Source organism: Brachyistius frenatus, unplaced genomic scaffold (genome assembly GCF_029030835.1).
Source record: "Brachyistius frenatus isolate BFR_SWC_R1_liver_20210118 unplaced genomic scaffold, ASM2903083v1 Contig_341, whole genome shotgun sequence".
Taxonomy (NCBI): domain Eukaryota; kingdom Metazoa; phylum Chordata; class Actinopteri; family Embiotocidae; genus Brachyistius; species Brachyistius frenatus.
Window position 1 is genome coordinate 89,687 of NW_027210940.1, and position 18,073 is coordinate 107,759.

General features: G+C 43.7%; 1 protein-coding gene across 1 annotated transcript in view; it reads left to right on the forward strand.

The window, feature by feature from the left end:
• cfap61 (cilia and flagella associated protein 61) overlaps window positions 1-18,031 on the forward strand; it is a 30,594-nt gene extending 12,563 nt beyond the window's left edge. Inside the window, exons 16-25 of the mRNA XM_069723704.1 lie at window positions 2,005-2,132; window positions 5,514-5,609; window positions 5,918-6,086; window positions 6,871-7,048; window positions 9,876-10,168; window positions 11,020-11,341; window positions 13,044-13,126; window positions 13,625-13,836; window positions 17,078-17,171; window positions 17,258-18,031. Of these exons, the coding sequence (XP_069579805.1) occupies window positions 2,005-2,132; window positions 5,514-5,609; window positions 5,918-6,086; window positions 6,871-7,048; window positions 9,876-10,168; window positions 11,020-11,341; window positions 13,044-13,126; window positions 13,625-13,836; window positions 17,078-17,171; window positions 17,258-17,428 (1,746 nt within the window). The 3' untranslated portion in view covers window positions 17,429-18,031. The remainder of the gene's footprint in view (window positions 1-2,004; window positions 2,133-5,513; window positions 5,610-5,917; window positions 6,087-6,870; window positions 7,049-9,875; window positions 10,169-11,019; window positions 11,342-13,043; window positions 13,127-13,624; window positions 13,837-17,077; window positions 17,172-17,257) is intronic.
• The last annotated feature ends 42 nt before the right edge of the window (window positions 18,032-18,073 follow it).

Consider the following 18,073-nt stretch of genomic DNA (forward strand, 5'->3'; position numbering starts at 1 on the left):
ACACACACACACACACACACTCTAACACACACACTAACACAGTAGTCCTGATTTCCAGCCTCCAGATAACAGCGTCGCCTCCTCTGGATGATTAATGAAATTTAAATGATCTTATTGCTTCTGTATGCTGCTGTAGCGAAAAAAATTCCCCTCGGGGATTAATAAAGTAACTACCTACCTACCTAACCTAACCTAAAGCACCTGTTCCTCTCCATGAGAACGGATCGGGTTACACAGTGCTGTGTGTGTGTGTGTGTGTGTGTGTGTGTGTGTGTGTGTGTGTGTGTGTGTGTGTGTGTGTGTGTGTGTCAAAGGTGAGGCACCTCCAGCCCGATAAGAGCTGCCCCCCCCCGTTCCATTAATCTGATGACCTCGTCATCCTGTCCACTTTTACACTCACAGCGTTTTCTTCTTGTCTTTGTGTCCAACATGTCTCCGAGTGTTTACAGTTGACTATAAAAGCTGTCGTCGTGTCACATCTTCACAACACGAGTATTTAGAATCACAACATGATGTCAGAATCTACAGAACATTTGAAGAACGTAGTGATGATGTGATAACTCCGGTTCATCTTTACTTTGGTTTGTTTTGTGTCTCTTCTTCTTCTCTGTTTTATGGCGGCTGGCAGCGTGAAGGAGCAGAACCACCACCTAGTATGTTTTATTATCATGATATGAGGTTTTATTGTTTTAAATATCACGGTTATCGTCAATACTGTACTCAACCAACTACTACAACCTTAAATCTGTAGCTTTGATTGGACGTTTTCTCACTGAAACACTCTTAAAAAGTTGTAGTTGAGGTTTGAACCTTCGACCTTTTCCAAAAAATATCAGGGCTCAGGACTGATGACTTAACAAACCTCTGAACCCCGTCAGCTCGACATGAAGCCCACGTAGTTTTTCCTGTTTGTCAGTAGATAATAAAGAATTCCTTTTTATAAGCTGTAGAAGAATTTAAAGGCCCCTTTAAAGTCGGCTCCTTTATTTTGATCCTCAGCCTCTTGGAGGATGTGACAGATGTCGGGCACACAGGTCCTCCTGGAAATGATTTGAATATCACACAAAGGTTAATTCCACCCCTGGGTTTCCCCCCGTCTTTCCCTCCGCGCTGTTTTCATCCAACAAGGTGCATTGTGGGGACAATCTGACCTAATTACAGAAAATGAAGGAGACATTGTCGCGTCCTGAGATGTGAGGCGGAGGACGCTGGAGGAGCCGTAAGATCGGAGCGCCGGTCGGTCCGACTCCTCCTGCTTCGGGAAGTGTTGTGGAAAAGTGTTCCTGAACCGTCGGGTCACCTCGTCTTTATCTGAAACAGCAGCTTTTTAAACTGTTTGAGCATATAAATAAAGAGCAAACACTTCATTAATACACAGAAATACATTCATATAATAATTCATTAGAAACACAACTGCCTCAAATAACAGGTGATTATTTGTCTTTATTTATATTCGCTTTCTCCCAGAAATTCTGCTTATGTTATATTTATGAAATACTTGAAGTGCAGGACTCTTGCAGTATTTTTACAGATGCATTCTGGGTAAACATTTTGTCACTTGACTGAAAACCCTTCCTCATTAAAACCAAATGGAAATCAGGAGACTTTAGGTTTGTTTGCTGTTAGAGATGGATTGTTCAGAACAGAATTTCCTTCTGATGCAATAAAGTGTAAAATATCTGATTGAACTCCTGCTGCTCGAGTTTCTCTAAAATTTAAACGTCTTTGGAAAAATCTGAATGTAGAAATGTGGATGGAGAAATGTAAGATTTAAGTGCTGTGTGACTGTAAAGGATGTTTTCTGAAAGCTCGCTGCATCTCTTCAGCAGGAGCATGAAATCTGCCTCAGGATTTTAAATGGGGAGAAATTGATTATGATGAGATCCTTTTGATGTGTTAATAATTAGGGGACACCTGCATCTGCTGAGTTATTAGAGGAGTCTGGAGATGAAGATGAAAAGCAGTGAATGTGACGGCCTGTCCTCCACCTCTGCCCCTTCTCAGGCTCCGTTCGCTCTCAGCCTCATCAGCAGGAAGTTGACGATGGAGCCGAAGGTCAGCGTCAGCGCCAGGATCGTGGTGGTCGGGGCGTCGGACACGGCGATGGCCTTCCTCGAGGTGCTGTGTTTCTGGTGAGTCAGATCCTCCTCCGGGATGTGACACTAGATGGTTTATGAATGTAGCAGCAGGGATGATTTTCCTCTCGTCACCACGGATGGATTTTCTGTTTGAGCCGTGGTTCGAACGGAAAATCCGTCCGTGGTGACGGCTCAAACAGAAAATCTGGTGATTCTAGTGATTCTAGTGAGTCTGGTGAGTCTGGTGATTCTGGTGATTCTAGTGATTCTGGTGATTCTAGTGATTCTGGTGAGTCTAGTGATTCTAGTGAGTCTAGTGATTCTGGTGAGTCTAGTGATTCTAGTGAGTCTAGTGATTCTAGTGAGTCTAGTGATTCTGGTGATTCTGGTGATTCTAGTGAGTCTAGTGATTCTGGTGATTCTAGTGATTCTGGTGATTCTAGTGATTCTCTGGTGAGTCTAGTGATTCTAGTGATTCTGGTGATTCTAGTGAGTCTAGTGATTCTGAGTCTAGTGATTCTGGTGATTCTAGTGATTCTAGTGAGTCTAGTGATTCTAGTGAGTCTAGTGATTCTGGTGAGTCTAGTGATTCTGGTGATTCTAGTGATTCTGGTGAGTCTAGTGATTCTGGTGATTCTAGTGATTCTAGTGAGTCTAGTGATTATGGTGATTCTAGTGATTATGGTGATTCTAGTGATTCCGGTGAGTCTAGTGATTCCAGTGAGTCTAGTGATTCCAGTGAGTCTAGTGATTCTAGTGATTATGGTGATTCTAGTGATTCTGGTGAGTCTAGTGATTCTGGTGAGTCTAGTGATTCTAGTGATTCTGGTGAGTCTAGTGATTCTGGTGAGTCTAGTGATTCCAGTGAGTCTAGTGATTCTGGTGTGTCTAGTGAGTCTAGTGATTCTGGTGATTCTAGTGAGTCTAGTGAGTCTAGTGATTCCGGATGAGTCTAGTGATTCTGGTGATTCTGGTGAGTCTAGTGATTCTAGTGATTCTGGTGATTCTAGTGATTCTAGTGATTCTGGTGAGTCTAGTGATTCTGGTGATTCTGGTGAGTCTAGTGATTCTAGTGATTCTGGTGATTCTAGTGATTCTGGTGAGTCTAGTGATTCTAGTGATTCTAGTGATTCTGGTGAGTCTAGTGATTCCGGTGATTCTAGTGAGTCTAGTGAGTCTGGTGAGTCTGGTGAGTCTGGTGAGTCTGGTGATTCTGGTGAGTCTAGTGAGTCTAGTGAGTCTAGTGATTCTAGTGAGTCTAGTGAGTCTAGTGAGTCTGGTGAGTCTGGTGATTCTGGTGAGTCTAGTGAGTCTAGTGAGTCTAGTGAGTCTGGTGAGTCTGGTGATTCTAGTGATTATGGTGATTCTAGTGATTCTGGTGAGTCTAGTGATTCTGGTGAGTCTAGTGATTCTGGTGATTCTGGTGAGTCTAGTGATTCTAGTGATTCTGGTGATTCTAGTGATTCTGGTGAGTCTAGTGATTCTAGTGATTCTAGTGATTCTGGTGAGTCTAGTGATTCCGGTGATTCTAGTGAGTCTAGTGAGTCTGGTGAGTCTGGTGAGTCTGGTGAGTCTGGTGATTCTGGTGAGTCTAGTGAGTCTAGTGAGTCTAGTGATTCTAGTGAGTCTAGTGAGTCTAGTGAGTCTGGTGAGTCTGGTGATTCTGGTGAGTCTAGTGAGTCTAGTGAGTCTAGTGAGTCTGGTGAGTCTGGTGATTCTGGTGAGGCATGTGCCGGCAGCTGTGTGCGGGCTGGCATGCAGCGGGTCCAGCTCTGGCCCGGTGTAATTAGCCCCTCCACTGTTCCCCCGTCAGGGATCGGCTGCAGCGATCTGTGTTTGCTGTCACTAATGAGGTGACTAATGAGGCAGTTAGTGTCCGCTGAACTAATGGAGAGGCGGCGACGCATTCACAGGGTGAAAGATGGGTCGGTGTTGGCCTGCTGGGGCCCCCCTTATCAGCCCTGCCCAAACGTCCAGCCCCCCTCCCACACTCAACCCCCTCACAGATTTCCTTGTAAATCCATCCCAGCAGCGCCCCCCCTTCCTCCTCCCCCTGCTCCATTACTGGCTGGACAGGGTCAGACAGATAAAGAGCTGTGTGGCGGCGGGCCCTCAGCTCTCCGGTCAGGCTGCAGGGTCACCGCAGCGTCTGTCACCAGCTGATAACAGAACAAATCCAGAGCTGCTGATTCAGTCCCATCCAGACTCCAATAATGGGCCTTAATGCCTCAGCGGAGACACAAATCCATCTTCTGGCACACATTAACCAGCAAAGTTTGACTGCACTCATTGTCTCACTGTTGTTTTGATTATTCTTATTTGCATGTTGACGTCAGAATCGCAGATCAAACAGCTGATAACTCAAAGATCAGAAATAACAGCTGATTATTTTTTTAACTGATCCACCTGTAAACAATATTTAATCTGGATATTTTCTACAAGTGATTAACTTTTAAGGAAACAATTAGTCTATTAAATCAATTAGCTGTAAAATAATCCTTGGAGGTTTTGAGAATCAATCATTTAAGTTATATATCAAGCAGAAATGTCAAAAGGTTGTTTTGAACTAATGGTTGGACCAAAAAATACCGCTTGAGGCATCTTCGGTATCCAGTCCACCTTTTACATCCAAAATCCTGTAAATATAATTTGCCAAAAAAGAAGTTCTTCTAATCCAACCACAGACACACTATATCCCGTCACCGTGTTGTCCAGCGGGACAACTAGTGCGTAATAAATCCAGCAGTCCTCCTGTGTTTGTAATCAGCTGACTAACATGGTGGTTGTGCTGCTGCGGGCGTTAATTCAGCAGGAAGCTGAGATAAGAACGGAGCAGGAGGCGATCAGAGCGCCGGTGCGATAAGGCCGGACGCAGCGAGGAACACGCTCTGCTATTCAGCCGGAGCTGCTCTTATCAGCCGTGTAATGTCCTGTAGGCCGCAACAAAGGAGCTCATCTGCATCACAACGGACGGGTTATATTGCCGACAGTGAACGCACCAGAGGTGGGAGGGCTGCAGAGGACTTTTTTTTTTTAATGCTCAGAAACCACAAAATGCATCAGTAGGCTGGAGAAACCAACGGCGACAACACCCCAGACCTGGTTGTTTATACGTGTTATGATATTCTCAGGTTTCCATGTTGGTTTATGTGAGATCACCAACGTCTCACATGTATGTTAGTTGTGTTGAAACGGCAAAGAAAACATTAAATCTTTGAATTTAACCCCAGAGCTGCTGAATGTGTGCCCGACCTTCCTGCTGCACAAAGAACACAAATTAATTTTATTTCAGCTTCTTTATGTTCCTCTTGACACGTCTGACACTCGTCAGGCTTCTAAACTCTTCAGCACAACGACGATGAAGAGCAGCGAAGTTTCAGGTCCTTCAGCAGGAAACATTCATTCAGAATAAACTCTTTGTTTGTTCTCTTGCAGCCCTCACCTGCGGTTCAACAGCCTGACCCTCGTCTCAACGCACGGTTTCCCCGGCGACTGCAGCCACGACGACGATGTTGGATTCCTGTCCACAAGGTGAGTGAGAGGATCAACAACAGGCGGGAAACTGGGGAATAAATCATGTTGTGGCATCTTTACGGAGGCCATGAGAGAAAACTGCAGATAAACACGCTTCACATTCAAACACAAGACAGAAATAAGCTGTAATTACACCAAACAGGAAGTGTTTCCAGACAAACACCACCCGACATGCTGGTTTATAATCATTCATTTGATTTAATTTATATATTTGTTTTATTTCTGTCTGAAAAAAAAAGAAGAACGTCCACTCAGAATTTGATCCATAACGAACGTTTTGGTTTCTTCACCTTTGCGTCCTGCAGTCACGCCTACAGCAGCAGAGACCTAGCCCAGATCCCCATGCACTCCTGCGTCGCCGTAGTGACTGGGAAGATGGTGAGCATCGACAGGAAGTCCAGATACGTGGTGGTGTCCAGTGGTGAGACGGTTCCCTACGACCACCTGGTCCTCTGCACGGGCCTGCAGTACCAGGTGAGACCACTGAAAGGGCGAGGCAGCGCTCCTCATCTTCTTCATCTTCTTTAACTCAGACTGTTTCAGCACCAGCAGCATCCATCAGTGATGTCATCGTTGGTTTGTGAACGTTATGATGCCTCCAGTTCAGATTCTGTCCGTCGCCATCTTGTTAGTTCAGAGCCTCGAGTTCGGTAGTTCAGTCGTCGCCATCTTGTTTTTTTTGGGAGCAGGAAGTGACCATATTTGGACGAGCTAGGGGAGGAGCCAGCGGTGGATCTGACCGATCCGATCAGAAACCTGACGATACTACGTCCCGCCCACCGATAGCTGTAACCTGACTGCACCACAGGCCTGTCAATCAAACAGACACGCCCCCAAAAACAGGTGTTCTTGAATCTTCTTTTCTAATGAATGAGGGATTATTTTCAGATGGACCTCCAGAAAACTAAGAAGAAGGAGTGACTTTAGCTAACAACACCGAGAGAACTGATGGACACATTTTATTCACTTTGGATTTGATGAGAGAAGTTGAATGGGAGTCTATGGAGCCGGAGGCTTTTTGGAGCCGACCTCTAGTGGCACTCGCTGGTATTGCAGCTGAAGACACTTCTGGATCAGAACCATTTTACAGACCTGAAGATATGAACTCTTTAATATTCAGTTTGTGACCATCAGACATCAGCTGATGAAGCAGAGAGCAGCTGTAGGATCTGATCACGTCCTTGTCCCTCTTCTCTCCCATCCCTCTCATCTCTAAATGTTCGGTGTAAATGTGATCATGTGTCATGTGATGCTCCAGGTACCGTGTCCCAGCGGAGTGGATCTGAAGCAGCCCGTCACCAACAGCCAGCTGCAGCCTGCGTCCTCACGGCGCCGGTTCACCGGGCCGGTCCCCTCCAACCTCCTCACCCTCAACCACCCACACGACTGCACGGCCGCCCGCCACTGGCTCCAAGCCAACTTCATGGAGCTGGAGGGTGAGTGAAACACACACACACACACACACACACACACACACACACACACACACACACACACACACACACACACACACACACACACACACACACACACACACACACACACACACACACACACACACACACACACACACACACACACACACACACACACACACACACACACACACACACACATACACACACACACACATACACGCACACATACACACACACACACACATACACACACACACACATACACACATACACGCACACATACACACACACACACACACACATACACACATACACGCACACATACACACACACACACACATACACACATACACACACACACACACACACACACACACACACACACACACACACACACACACACACACACACACACACACACACACACACACACACACACACACACACACACACACACACACACACACACACACACACACACACACACACAGACCCCTAAAATGAATCTGTAGTAGTGTGTCATTACTCAGCCAGTCAGCACTGAAGTGCTCCGGTATAATTAGCAGCTAATTAGCAGCAGAGAAGATCTTTCATCTCTGTGAATCAGGTCGGCCTCTTCCATCCATTTTCCATTATCATATCACTTTCTGAGAGCCGGGGCCTTTCACAGCAGAGGACGTACACAGTGTCATTAAGCAGAATTAATCTGCCCTCTGAAGGAATTGTGCAGCGATCTAGAGTGAAGCTTTTATACCGACTAATTAGCTGATCCCAGTCATAAAGGAAAACCATTAATAAATGCAAATTGCACTGGCAGACTTCTGCAGATACCATGTTTATTTCCATATTTTAATAATAACAGCAAAAGGAAATAGAAAGTTTATGTAAATTTTAAATCAGAGTGCCGTCTGTTTCAGCACGAGCTTTCAGGGATGTTTTTCTTATTGACTGGAAAATCCCACAGAAACACTTCCTCACCCTGTTTGTGGTTCTCGGCTGTAAGACGGTTCATTGTGATGTAAATCTTTAAAAGCAGCTCGTAAATCTGTAGTTTTATTAGTTAAAATGGATACAGACACGCTATAGTGTAAACAATCTAACGACAAACACATGCAACATGAACAGGAGCTGAACGTGACACATTTTTTATCATACTGGTGGAAACGGTCTATTTTCAGCAGCGCATTAATCCACATTTGTTTTTTATGAACTACAAACACAGGAAAATGTCACAGTTCAACATTGAGGCTCATTTTTTGATAATTTGGGACAAAAATGGAGCTCCACGGTACAAAATGAAAAATATATATCAGGCTTCAGCTTCCTTAAGGTGCAAAACATTTAACAACCTTTTAACGGCAGTCTTCTCGACGCTGAGCTTTCATCCTGCACAGATTGTAAATCCTGTTCAGTCAGTTTGTGAGTTGTAATGTTTGAACTGTGTAAATGAAACTGCCTTGATTTGAGCCTCCTCTGGTTCAGCACCATGGACAGAGACCATGAACAGCCTCCACACATTTCAACCAGGCGACAGCAGCTTGGACTCGGTGGGGATTTTGGGCAACCTCCCCCAAGAAAATTAATGTTATCAATTAAAAATTATTCCAGTTGACATAATTGTTTTACATTTTTATTATTACCATATCTGTATAAAATTTCCTGAAGTTTAGAAAAAAGCATAAGTAGACAAAAAGATAATAGTTTCTAGAGAAGTCCACCGGGGAGTGACTCCAACTTTAGATCTGAGAAACATCATTTAGTTGGTTTTGATGCTTTCTATTCATTCAGCTTCATTATGATGCTGTAATGATTATAATTGTAGAGAAAACTCTGCACGAGACTCGTTTTTGTTGGTTTCTTTTTTATTTTGAGCTGAAAATGAAACCGTCTGTTGTTAGAATTTAACACAGTTAAGACAAACACAGTAAAACATTTAGTTATTTAACTATATTTCACCTTGTGTTTGTCAAACCGGTCTTAAAGTCCCGGATCTCCTCATCACAACAACCCCCTGCTCATCTCAGTGCTTTCTGTCCTCTCATGTAACTTTACAACCGGAAACAGAAAGATCTCACATTTAAAATGTCACATTTTGATGGATTCATTTACAGTAATAAAGTGAATAATAATTTGTGTTTGACTTCCCAGAATATGTTTGGTTTGAGCAGATGATGATCAGGATTGTTTACACGGTTCAACATGAATTCATGGTTGATATTAAATCTGAAACCTTTGGATGTCCTGCTGCTCCTGTGTTGTCCTTTAAAATGTGATCCAATCAGAGAGCTCGTGTGTTTTGTAGAACGTGGAGAGCCTCAGAGGACGAGTTCAGACAGGAGGAACTCCTTCACGTTTACATTGTTGGATTGTCTCGGTACGTCTGTGCTTCAGGAAGCCGAGGGCCTCTTGTCAAACATATGGAGCTTTTCACGAGGTCTTCAGAAGCTGTTTGAAAAAAGCAGAGCAGATCGAGCTTTTGTTGAGCCAAAAATCTTTTAATTAAAAAGGGAAATTATTTATCTCATACTTCCGTGGAGAATAATGAAAAGTTCCCTTTTTTTTCTTTTCTTGTATTTTATTCTTTTACGATGATAAATTTGTGTACACAATAAGAAAAAAACAGGAGAACGAAAACGGAGAAAAAGAAATGTTGTTTATCAGCAGAAGTGTTTTGACTGGAAGTTTTCTTCTGAAACCTTGTAATGTTTTTCATATTTATGTTTTATTCATTTCAGAGTCCTTTCTGAAGTATGAGGTTTCCCTTTAGTTGGATATTCTCTGTCAGTTGTAGATACATCCAGTTATATACTTACCCAGTGCAGCTGTTTCCTTCCTTTCTCTCCAGATAACGCCGTCGTCTACGGAAACAGCGTCGACGTCTTCACCACCGTCGAGACTTTGCTCGGCTTCGGCATCCGCGGATCCCGAATCCACCTCGTCCTGCCGCCCGTCGAGCCCGGCGCCTCTTTTTTGGGGGACCCGGCCGTAGACGAAGCCGTGGCGATGGCCCTGCAGACCGCCGAGGTCCACACCCACCGAAACTGCGTCCTGGCCCAGATGAACGACGGCCGACACCCCGACCCGCTCACGTCGGTGTCGTTCACCACCGACGAAGAGCCGCTCCATCTGCAGTGTGGAGTGAGTCAAAGTTTCTGAAGTCTTTTCACAATCCGCTGGAGGGTTTTACCGAGCTCACTCGTCCAGTTATTATTTTTTACTAAAGAAAATGATTTCCAAACAATGCTGGGTCACCGGCCAACGTGTCTGGAGGAGCTCCACCGGATCGATGCAGCAGCGCGGGCTGTCGGTCGGATGTTAATTTCCCTCTTGGAAGCAAACTGTGTTCATGAAGCACAAAATGATTTTGGTGCGTTTCCCATTTCCATTGTTCCCATTGTGTCGGACAGAGAAGGATTCTGCTGCCTGCTTGTGTTTCTACATGTAACTGCTGTCTTTACAGTCTGGAAGGGTTTTATTTACTGAGACCTGTTTTAAATGTTAGAAAATGTGGCTTCTTGAGGAAAGAAATGTATTCACCATGTTTGTAAAGAGTCAGGGACACTGGTGATGTTTACCAGAAAACTTTATTCCAGCTTCACTCTGTGCATCACAAAGCATGTTATGATTTGTTCTTGTTTTCTACCAACACGTCACTCATGACTCTGTAGAACCTCGGGAACTTTCAGAACTCAAATTTAATCAGATCCGATCTGGTTCAGGACAAATCCCTCAAATTTACTGAATTAATATCTCGGTTAATCTCCAGTTTGTCTCAATTAAATCTCTGGTTTCTCCAGGTTTAATCCCCGGTCTGTTTCAAGTTAATCTCTGGTTAATCTCAGGTTTGTTTCCTGGTTTGTTAGAGAGTTCTCCTTTCTGTGCCACCTGTTCATCTCCACGCTGGGGTTCAGAGGATTTATGGGGACGATCAGAACAGGCAGGAAGTTGTTGTTTAACGGGCAGATTAATTGTCTATTTCCTCCTTTCAGGTGTTCATCAACCTCTCCACTAAAGGAGTCGACTACGACGCCTTCAGGAGCATCAACAAGTCCTTCCTGGTGTTCGACAGCAGACTTGTTATAAACTCCACGTTCCACACCAGCGATTCAAACATCTGGGGCGCCGGGCCGCTCACCAAATTCTCCCGCTGCTACCACACCGACGAGTGGTCGCACGCCAACTTCAACTCCCGGGAGGTGGGCCAGGACCTGGCCGCCAAGCTGCTGGCGCTGTTCGACCCGACGCTGGAGCCGGTAGACCAACCTGAGACGGACCGACTGGCACCGCTCTACAAACAGGCCAAGATACACGGTGGGATTATTATATGTATAGTTTCAACAAGCACCAAATTTCTTTGGTTTCATCCATCCAGCTCTTTGGAAAGTTTTCTTTGAGACGATCCTCAGTTTAATCAGGTTTATTTTTACATTTCTGTGAACAAACAAAGAAAAACAACAATAGTGTCTTTTGCCCTCTTGCCCTGGAAAAAAACAAAAACCCTTTGCGGTACCTTCCTGTGCTGGACCAAACCATGATGTCTACCCGTCATGTCTACCCGTGATGTCTACCCGTGATGTCTACCCGTGATGTCTACCCGTGATGTCTACCCGTGATGTCTACCCGTGATGTCTACCCGTCATGTCTACCCGTGATGTCTACCCGTGATGTCTACCCGTGATGTCTACCCGTGATGTCTACCCCTGATGTCTACCCGTGATGTCTACCCGTGATGTCTACCCGTGATGTCTACCCGTGATGCCCAAACTGCTCGGAGCCTTCAGATTAAAAGTGTTACTAATCACTCAAATGAACTAACGTAACGGTGCTGATATTGTAGTCAAAGAAATTAATCTAGAATATTTAAACCAAATAAAAAGATAAGGGTTTAATGACTAAACTCCTCGTTGGCCCACTGATGACCAACAAGAACCGGCTTCCTGTGGTTGTGTTGACCAGAATTCCTCCACATTCATCAGCAGGTGTTTCCAGGTTCGGCTCCTCGGCGTCCTTCGGCGTCTCCACCGAGTGTTTGTCTGCTTTTATCCGACACAATAATTCATGCTGCCAGAATGTTTTTTTTCATTCTGCCTTTGTGAGACATTTTCCAATCTTTCAACCCGCCCACTGTGGATGTTTATTGTGGCGGACACTCGAGCCGCGGCGGGGCGTAACAATGGTGCATTATGCGGCGCTGCATTCAGCGAGCGACCAAGGCCGCCCCGCATGAACACAACAGGCCCTCGGCGGCGCCCTTCTCACAGCGATGAGCCACACGTGAACTTTTCAGAACGCCGGCCGTGTTCACGGAGAGCCGAGCCACCGCATCGGGGCCGGTTATCGGAGTTCATTGCCTCGTTTCTGTGTTCCCGTGTGGGAGGATGCTCACAATGAAACGCACGTTGTATTTACTATTGTCCCTCTGTTGGTGCCTGTTCATGTTTCAACACTAATCTGATTTATTTATATATCTTCTATTGATAAAAGCACCACCTCTTCACATGATTGGTCTTTTTTAATTTTACTTTATTAAACTGCAGCTCACAATTATCTAACAAATAATTTTCGGGTTCATGATATAAAATGTTAGTGAACTGCTCATCATCTTCAAAAACAGAACATATTTAATTTAAATTGATGTAATCAGCAAATTCTGATCTGAGACTGGATAGAGAAAGTTTCACGGTTTCACTTTAATAAACTGTATAAAGCTTGTTTGTTTAATCTGTTTAAAAAGCAAAGTGTAAAACCTGGGACTAACTTGGGATCCAGGTTAACTTCTCCAGGAGTTAACCTGGATCAGATTTAAATTAAACCAGGATAAATCCTGATGAACCTGAAACAAACCAGAGATTAACTCAAAACAAACAAGAATAAACTGGAAATAAACCAGGAAATGAACCTGAACACATTTTTGTTTACAAATAGTCTTTTTCTTTAGTTACAACATTAATTTGAGTTATCTAAATCATATCCCACTTTAACCGGTGTGGTGTATTTCTGCTCTTTCCTTCAGGTGGGAAGCTTCCAGGAGGATTTAATTACCTGCATGTCACCAAACCGTCAGCCACCTACCTGCCGGCTCGTTTTGTTCAACATGTAAGTTCTCCACTTCATCCACTAACTATTATTCATAGTTCATTAAACGCAGCAGGAAGCATGTCTGAGCTGCGTCCGTCACTTCTGACCGGCTCCCTGGAAACATCTCTGTTGTTGTCTTTTAGTTTTTTAAATGCTGAGCGTGTGTTTTCAGTTGGTGGAGCTCTCAGCCGCTCGTTATGTGGATTATTCTGTTTATTATTCCACTGAAGAAAGTCCTCAGCAAACGCACCGGTTCTCCTCTTGGTTTGTTAAAAACTACGTGACCAGGTGTTTTTAGGAAGTTACTTTATTTAAATGAAAAAATATATGTTTTGTTGATTTACATCTTCAGTTGGAACCAGTTCGTTTTGGACTGAGAGCCACAAAAAGCAGGGAAATCACCTCATCGGGTTGTTGAAATAAATCTGTTGTGTTTCATCAGTAAATTATTCATAAAATCAAACCAGATATTCGACAGCAGACCTCAAACCTTCAGCGACTCGTGTCCCGGTGAAGTTACAGGACAGAGGCATCGTGACGGGACGAGCGGAGACGGGGAACTACTTCTGTCTGCATCTGGACTGGTGTGAGGTGGTGGAGACACTCACCTGCCTGTCCCTGAAGCCCCTCCCCTTCTCCAACTACCTGACTCTGTACGGGAAACACCAGCAGCTGCTGGGCCAGATGTTGAACTGCTACCAGCAGGGCCGGATCCACGACCTGTACAGGTGAGACGAAGTCAGACAGACGCCCGCTGATATCTGTAGACGTTTTGAGGTGAGATGATCCACATTAGTCACATTTTGAGTTGAAAAAGAATCCAGATATTATTTTTATTTTGCTGACAGAGAATTTAAAGGGAAAATTCACTCAAGAAAAAGTTAAAACCTCAAGTTTATTGTGTTTGGCCACTGGGGGGCAGTAGAAAGAACGTGTGAACACAACAGCGACATATAATCATCATTTTAAGGTCAGTTCACAGTTTCATCCCATGTTGGTCTGCATGACCTGAAATCGGAGCTCACGCAGGCGAACGTACTCGCTGCAACACAAGACAAACTCTAAAGTAAAGCGGACGCTCATTTCGTGCACCGACAACGACAGTTAATTTTATTATCACTGAACAATGAAATACAGTTTGGTTTTCTGACATAGAAGTCCAGTAAACTCTAGTTTTGTTTTTGTCTGTTTTTGGTCTCCACCAGCTGCCAAGTGAAATCTTTGGCTGCTAAACGATCGTTTGTGTTCATCAGCATCCAAACTTGGATTTAGCACTTTATTTACAAGTCAAACTCAAAGTGAGAGCTCTCATCAACACACTCAAATCGGTCCTCGCACTTTCCACACTCAGCGGTCGCCATCTTGGCCTCATAGCAGACAGGAAGTGACCGGCTACTTAAAGTATTTTCAATTTAAAGCGTCTGAGGAAGCTGCAGATGTTATTTTACCACCATTAAGTACCTCCATATTTTCTGTTGGATAGAAGAATCAGTGGTTGATATTGAGTGTGAAACAGAGGGCACACGAACATGTTGAATTCTGGGTAAAATAGTTCAAGCTGCAGGTGATGAGTTCAGATGTTTGTGGTTATTTCATGTAAGTGCAGAACGGCAGTGTGCGATTTGAATTAGCAATTTTCTAGTAGCAGTTTCTAAAAACAGATGTTTGGATATAAAAAACGTCACTTTCACTGTTCGGAGGCGCGACAGAGGAAACGAGGTGAGATACGTAAGACGAGTGAACCGGAGAGAGTTCAGGCTTCCTGGGTCTTTTGTCCTCTTTCTGTGTGTGTGTGTGTGTGTGTGTGTGTGTGTGTGTGTGTGTGTGTGTGTGTGTGTGTGTGTGTGTGTGTGTGTGTGTGTGTGTGTGTGTGTGTGTGTGTGTGTGTGTGTGTGTTTGTCAAACAGCGGGTGACCTGCTTCTGAGGTTTGAACACAAATGACCCCCAGACATGGACGTCTATTGTCCGCCGCCTCCTAATCTGTTTATGCAGCGCCCCAATCTGTCTTTGTGGACGGGGTGGGACGAGACAAAGCCGCTGCAGGACCGACTCCTCGTCACGCCGCTCACTCAGCTGACTCGTAAAGTCATTGTGGAGGTTGACGGAGCATCGGCAGCCGTTGGAGGGACGGATTGAGCTTGTGGACACAGTCAGCTCCTCCTCCTCCTCCTCCTCCTCCTCCTCCTCCTCCTCCTCCATGTTTGTGTTTGGATCTTTTAAAGGAACACTCTCCTGTCTGTAAAAGAAAATTTCACTTAAAGTAACATTTCCATTTAGTTGATGTCCTTTCCGGGAGCGTTTCCGTCTGAAGCTCGTCCTACTTCCCTCCTCGATCTCAGATCAATACTTTCATCATCTCTCCATTTGTCCCGACAGCTGCAGTCACTGTTTCACACATTAAGATTTCTGCACACAAAGCACACGAAGTGATTATTAAATATGACACTTTATTACAGATTAAACTGAAGTAGATCTGAAACGGTCCGTTTCCAGAAAATTAGAACTAATTTCCAGTTTCTTCATGAGACAATTTTCTGCTTTATATCATTTTTAGTTTAAATTAAAGTCTAAACTTAAAACTCATAATTGAGAAAGTTTAAACTCAGTGGAAGGTTTAAATAATCCTGGACTTCTCTTTCTTTGTGTTTGTTTGCACTTTTCTGTTCTCATTTTTCTTGACGTTGATATTTTAATGTGATTTTGAAGACCGGGCAACACTGGGATTTTATGCTTTAAATATTTTAAGGGTTCATTTTTATGAACTAAATAATCTTTTAATAATTATTCTTTCTAATCCATGGTCTTGATCTTTAGTCATCTACCTCTCCAGAATATTTATAACCTGTTTTCAAATTCAAAAATCTTTATCACCACTTTTATTTTTCTTTAAAAACATTTTCCTGATTATTCAACATCCTTTTACTTCAGACTTGTAATTGTAACACAATATTTTTACAAAATCTAAGAAAAGTGATCGTCGACTGAGACGTTGCATTCATGATATTATGAGAAGAATTTGCTGAAGTCGGCTGTCTGTTTTCAATCCAGAGTTTTATTCCGATGGTTTCTGATCTGACACCTGAGAGGAAATCTGTCTTCTCTTTATCTTGTTTTATTTCTTTAATACTCAAACATTAATTCTAACTGCTGCAGTCTTTGTCCATGACCCCTGACCCCTCTACACCAGCCCTCTCCTCCCCTGATCCTCCTTGACCCTCCGCCCCCCCACACGTTAAAAACATCCTGTTAGGTTAGGTTAGGTTAGGTTAGGTAGTTACTTTATTAATCCCCAAGGGGAAATTTTTTTTCGCTACAGCAGCATACAGGAAATCAATAAAATAATAATAAAATATAATATAAAATAAAATAAAATAATAAAAAGCAATAAAATAACAGTAAAAAATATTAAATATAAAATGCACAGTATATACAGTACAATATATATATAAAGTATATATATATATATATACTTTATATATATATATATACTTTATATACAAACAACCAAGAAACACAGTCAACAGTGTTATTGTACTGTGATGGATTTTGCCAGAGGTGAGTTATTGTACAGTCTTATTGCGGTCGGCAGGAATGATCTCCTGTATCTGGAATGATCTCCTGTATCTGGAATGATCTCCTGTATCAGGAATGATCTCCTGTATCTGGAATGATCTCCTGTATCAGGAATGATCTCCTGTATCAGGAATGATCTCCTGTATCTGGAATGATCTCCTGTATCAGGAATGATCTCCTGTATCAGGAATGATCTCCTGTATCAGGAATGATCTCCTGTATCTGGAATGATCTCCTGTATCTGGAATGATCTCCTGTATCTGGAATGATCTCCTGTATCAGGAATGATCTCCTGTATCGGTCCTTGTGTTCAGAGGACGAGCTCGAGTTTGCTCCTTTTGATGTGTGAATGTTTCTCTGCGGTGTTTTTAAAGTGAGTGAATGTTTCTCTGCAGCTTCTTCAGACAGAGCTGCTGTTTGGCCGTTTTCCACGACAGATTCTCAGACTTTGAGCAGGAACTTCAGCAGATGACTGCCACCGAACTCACGGTTTGTGCTTCTATTTTAATATCAATCTATGTGAGATTTATTCCAGATTTATATGATCTCGAGCTGACCGCGTTGTGTCTCCGCAGGACGATGAGTCGTGGCAGCAGCTGAGGACGGAGGACGACGACTTGAACGTCGTCTGTCTGGACACTGTTAAAGACGAAGAGAATCGAGCTGCTCTGAGGAGCAGCGCTGTGAGATATCTGACCTACAACCGAAACCTGCTGCCCATGTTCGCCTGGCCGGGACAGCTGTGACGGCTCCAAGTAACCCTCAGCCTGCTACACCACATCGAACTGCAGCACACTCACACACACTGTGAAGTTAATATTATATACAGCACTGGAATCAGGGTGTAGTTAGCCTAGCTTAGCATGAAAAGTGGAAGTAGGAAACAGCGAGCTAGTTTTAATTGTAAAATCCTCGGGGATCGCTCGTGACCACGTATGAAGGAATGTACCTTTTCTATTTATGTTAATCCTGCATGGATATCACGTGTTGTGCTGCTTTGTCCAGTTTGGCCTCATGAGGGCGCTGTCGTCTCACTGTCAGTATGAATAAATAGTGACACAACAATGAAGATTTACTCAGTTATTGTCACGGTAACATGATGCCGCAGCAGCTGGGTGTCAGGTTGAGAACAGAACATCATTTTCTTTGATATTGTTGTTGTTGAACCAGAAGTGACCATATTTGGACAAGCGGGGGAGGAGCAAGCGGTGGATCTGACTGATCTGTTTGGGCACTTTGCCCCGCCCACCTATACTTGAAACCTGATTGCACCACAGGCCTGTCAATCAAACAGCCCTGCCCCCAAACATATCTGCGTTTGAGTCCAAATATCTAATTTAACTTTAAAAATGAACTAACTAACTAACTTTAATTCTTCCTTTTAATCCAAC